Source organism: Priapulus caudatus, unplaced genomic scaffold (assembly GCF_000485595.1).
Source record: "Priapulus caudatus unplaced genomic scaffold, Priapulus_caudatus-5.0.1 Scaffold1145, whole genome shotgun sequence".
Lineage (NCBI taxonomy): Eukaryota > Metazoa > Priapulida > Priapulimorpha > Priapulimorphida > Priapulidae > Priapulus > Priapulus caudatus.
This window is the reverse complement of record NW_014578206.1, coordinates 29,215-34,152: the sequence shown is the minus strand read 5'-3', so window position 1 is coordinate 34,152 and position 4,938 is coordinate 29,215. Positions and strand designations below refer to the sequence as shown.

Here is a 4,938-nt window from a genome sequence, read left to right as displayed (position 1 = left end):
AGACCAGAAGAGAGAGCGATCGCGCGCACCGCGCGAGGGGCAAGCGAGCAGCGTGTGTGTGTGTGTGTGTGTTTATGGTGTGTGTGTGTGGTGTGTGTGGGGTGTGTGCCGGTGTGTGATGTGTGTGTGTGTGTATGTGTGTGATTGTAATGTATGTGTGTGTGGTGTGTATGCTTATATATGTGTGTGCGCGACAGTGTCGTGTCGTGTGCTGTTGTGTGTGTGTGTGCGTTGTGTGCTGAGGCTGCTGTGAGCTGTACGCTCCTTTGGTGTGTGTGTGTGTTCTCTGTGTGTGGGAGAGAAGGAGAGCAGAGACGAGCGCGCTCACGTGCGAGGACAAATGAGGCAGCGAGAATGAGAGAGGGAAAGAAAGATAGGTCGCGCGTAAGGGCGAGAAAGAGGGGGAGGGCAAAGGATAGCAATTGAAAGGGTTTCTGTCAAAGGGTTACGAGTCGAAGTTAATATTAAGACTAATATTAAAATAATTTTGTTTCTGACAACGCCACGCCCCCGGTTGTGAACCAGCCTTAAAGTTCAATTTAAACAGCTCATTAACATATGAATAGCTGGCTATCGCGTAGCTATAACTACGGAATCTTCACTCGTATGCAACATTAATAACTTGTCAACAATAGAACGCTAGAAGCATTGCTCACCCCACCCCGAGTTCTCTGAAACTCTGGGCGTGTTGGGAAAACTAGTTGATATATCTTCATGCGATAATCATGCATATTCTTCTACACATAATAATACCTCACATGCTATTTACGCGTTTAGTATAATTTTATTACATGCACATTTTGATTATGCTGGCCACGTTGTAACTGTTGTTCGCGAGTCATGAGGACATAAGTTTACGCGCGCGCACGCAGCAATTTCACGAATGCATGTCAATACATGTGTGACGTCACGCCGTGAATATTCTATCCAGAGCTCCGCACACTGCGTCATTATGCTGCTCATGTTCGTAGCGATACTATACTATACTAGGTACGCTATACGTACACCTCTAGTATCATATATATATCATCCCTCATTCCAAAGTTCTACTCCTCGCCGCCTCCTGTTTACTTGCATATCCACGCACAGCTGTTTCCGTGTTGAGCGGCAGTGCCGTGCCACCAGCCATCAGTGCCTATGAGCTTTATGTCTCGTGATCTAGGGCACTGAATGAGCTGTGGGAGCTCTTCCACACGTAAACTGTCTGCCATGCAATGAAACAGAGGCAACGCTAACAACTTTATATCTTGCCTCGCTCTCTGTGTAGTATTGCGCGACTCTCGACAGGACGAGTTCACCAGATACAAACATTATAGCTGAATCAATTAAGCTCCTCTCCATATATACTCAGTGTTTCTCTATTATATTGTATTTATTTAATCAGACGCAGTTTAACTCGAGATAATTCTACGATACAAAGTGAAATCCGTGAATAATGAGGTCGCATCGCGATTGCGTATTACCAGGACGTGTATTGCTAAACTAATTCTATATATAACTTATTTATGCGGCCTCCAGATATCCTATGACTCCACTTCTCTCGCTCCTTCATTCTGAGCTCCCGAATGTTGCGTGTTATCAAACTAGCATACTTTTCTTCATCCGCGCCGCGGCACCCTGCCGGATGGAAGATAGAGCGATAGGATGCCACGGTGCAACGCGCACAAGTAAACTACCGCGATGTGCATGGCTATGGATGCTATATATTCCGCTGGTGCGGCCACCAGACGATCCGTCCATGGCGGTACGACACACATGGCTCTCGCTTATACTCGACGCGCGGTCGCTAATTCTTTGTGTCTTTTTATCGAGCGAAAGACCTGCATACTTGCGACTATGGCCGATTGATCCTGCGCCGTCTCTCTCTCTCTCTCTCCTCTTTCTCTCGCCTTTCTCTCTTCTTTCTCGCATATATTCTCTCTCTCTCTCTCTCTCTCCCTCTCTATTTCTTTCTTTCTCTCTCTCTTTGCTCTCTCTCTCTCTCCGTCCGCTCTCTGTTCCGTCTCTCTCTCGTCGCTTTCTCGTTCTCTCTCTCTCTCTCTCTTCTCTTCTCTCTCGTCTTCTCTCTCTCTCATTTCTCCCTCCTCTGTCGCACGCTCTGCTCTCTGCCTCTTCGTCTCTCGTCGGTCGGCGCGGCGCTCGCCTCCTCTTTACTTCCCTCCTTCTACTGACGCTCTCTCTCCGCGGCTCGCGGCTCCTCAGTCTCGCTTTCCTTTCTTTCCCTCTCTCTTCTTTTTTTTTGCGCCCTTCTCGTGTCTCTCTTTCACCATCTCTCTCTGTCTCTCTCTTTTCTCTTCTCTCTCTCTCTCTCGCTTAGCTGCTCCCTCCTCTCCCACTTTTCTTCTCACGGCTTTCCAGCACGCGTCTTTGACCAGTGGACTGATGTGCGTCAGTATTTTCTCAACTTTTCTTTTTCGCGGCCAGTTGGGGATTTCGCCTGGCCAACGCAGACAGTCATATACAGAAGAGAATGCTCGATTTTTCAACGCGAACATTCACCTACCGCACGCGCCCGCAGGATAGCTCCAACGTAGCCTCCTTGGCTTAGTGGGTGGGCGCGGGGGGATCTGCCGCGGGGTCAAACGCGACAGCTTTCGAGCCGCACTGTACCGATAGAGCACTCTCTGCCACACATAGCAGAGACACGGGAATCGGTCTTTTACTAGCCCACCCTTCCCACATACCTTCCCTCTCTCACTCTCTCTGGGGTGAGGTGCTTCCAACGCGCGCTGCGCTTTAGTCCGCGCAAATCCTACGCAGATCACTTTCGCAAGCAGTGTCAGTAGCGCAACTTTAGGCCAACGCCGTATCATCGTGGCGCCGTGTAAACGTGGCTGCCCCACTAACCTGTCAATTCTCCCCGATCCCTCCACGACGCGCGCTGCGCTCTCTCTATTATAGTGCGTTGCACGTGTGCTTGGTGTTGGCGAAGCGGCGGGGGCGGGTATGCTGGATGTGTCTGTGGTGTGGCAGGCTTGTCTCTGTGTGTGCTGGCTGTCGCTGCTGTGCGGCTGGGCTGTGTTCGCTGCCCGCCTGTGTGTGTGTGTTGTGTGGGGGAGGGGCGAGGTATGTGTCTGCGTCTGGACGTCTGTCCTATGGTGTGCCGTGTGCCAGCCCGGTTGTGCGTCGTGTGTGTGGGGGTGCGTGACCTGTGTGTGGGGGGGGTGGGTGTAAGCGGCAGGTCTAACACACCTCGCGGGTACCCGAGCGCACGTGCGTGTGCGCGCCGGATTGTGTGTCGTGCCATATGTGCATTTACGTGTATGTATTGCTTATTTGTTTCACAGAAAGTGCGTTCGCTCGTGACGCTGCTGTGCTGCCATATGTTCGTGCATATGTGCACTTACGTGTATCGCTATTCGTTCAGTTCCGCTTTCACAGAAGGGCGTTTGCTCGTCGAGTGTGTGTGCATATGTTCGCTTGCATATGTTGCATTTACGTGGTATGTATTCTTCATTGTTTCACAGAAGCGTTGCCTCGTGAGTGTGTGTGCGAGTGATGTGTCGGTGGAATGATGTGGCATTTCACGTGATGCTATTCTTCATTGTGTCACAGAAGACGTTGCTTCGGGACAGTGTGTGGTGCTTATTGCGTGCATATGTGCGCATTTACGGTATGAATAATTACAATTCATTGCTCCACATGAAGGGTGTGCATGCATGCATGTGCCTTCTGTGTGTGCGTGCATGTGCGTGCGCCCGTGTGCGTGCGTGCGTACGTGAGCCCGTGTGCATGCATGTGTCTTTTGTGTGTGCGTGCATGTGCGTGCGCCCGTGTGCGTGCGTGCGTGCGTGCGCGCGTGAGCTCGTGTGCATGCATGTGTCTTCTGTGTGTGCTTGCATGTGCGTGCGCTCGTGTGCGTGCGTGCGTGCGTGCGTCTGTGCGTGCGTGCGTCCGTGCGTGCATGCGTGCGTGCGTCCGTGCGTGCATGCGTACGTCTTCTGTGTGTGTGTGTGTGCATGTGCGTGCGTTTGTGCGCGTATGTGTGCCTACGGTTGACCGCAATAAGCGCACAATCATCTCCCGTGTGTTATTCCGTGAGCGCGTGTGCGTGTGAGCGTGTGCGTGTGCGCGCGTGTGTGCACGTAATGTATAGTTTATCTATAGTGTGTGCAGTCGTGTAACGTGTGTTTCTTCTCTGCTCTTGCTGCAGCCGTCACAGCTCTGCAAGCAGATGCATCCCCACTGCCGCCGTCGCCGACTGCATACCGCGGTCGACCGAGCCGACTAGAAATGACCATCAAGGAACTGAAGAATCGCGCAGTGGGCGATATCGACGCTGCTCTCGCCAAGGCTGCTGCCGCCAAGGAGACGTCGTCGTCGTCGTCGTCGCCGGAAGACGTCGCTACCGACGGCGTCACGAGCGAATCGGATCTGAGCGAGCACAGTGGCCTCGTCGACCGTCGCTCGGCGACGTCGCCAGAGCTGTCGTCGGTCGACGTCGTCGTGCCCGTGAAGCAGGAGCGGGAATCCCCGGCGCCGACGCAGAAGGCGCCAGAGTCTCCCGGCTACCACTTCCCCTATCGCCCCACACCGATCAGCCCGCGCGACTACATGGAGTCCGCGTTCCCGCTTCCCCCTGCCGGTTTCCATCCGTCCATGTTGCGACCCCCGCAAGGGTGGCCCCCGTTCATGCCAGGACTAGTACCGATGGACATGCACAGAAGAGGAACCCCCTTTCAGCAACAACAACAACAACAACAACAACAACAACACCACCAACAACATCAACAGCAGCAGCAACAACAGCATCAGCAGCAACAACAGCAGCAGCAGCAGCCGAGTATGGACCCAAAAGATTCGCCGCTAGAGGGCAGGAGTTTCAGTGACTTGATGCGCAGCATGGCGGCCAAGTACAACGACAGCCCGCAGGAAAAGTAAGTACATAATAATAATAATAATAATAATAATAATAATAATAATAATAATAATAATAAT

The 4,938-nt window shown here is 52.3% G+C and overlaps 1 protein-coding gene across 3 annotated transcripts in view; it reads left to right on the top strand.

Annotated features, from left to right (window-relative positions):
* Window positions 1–4,938, top strand: part of LOC106815553 (probable tumor suppressor protein MN1) — a 21,070-nt gene that overhangs the window by 2,697 nt on the left and 13,435 nt on the right. For all 3 annotated transcript variants that reach the window (XM_014820021.1, XM_014820023.1, XM_014820022.1), the window contains exon 2: window positions 4,154–4,877. In XM_014820021.1, coding sequence (XP_014675507.1) covers window positions 4,154–4,877 — 724 coding nt within the window. The remainder of the gene's footprint in view (window positions 1–4,153; window positions 4,878–4,938) is intronic.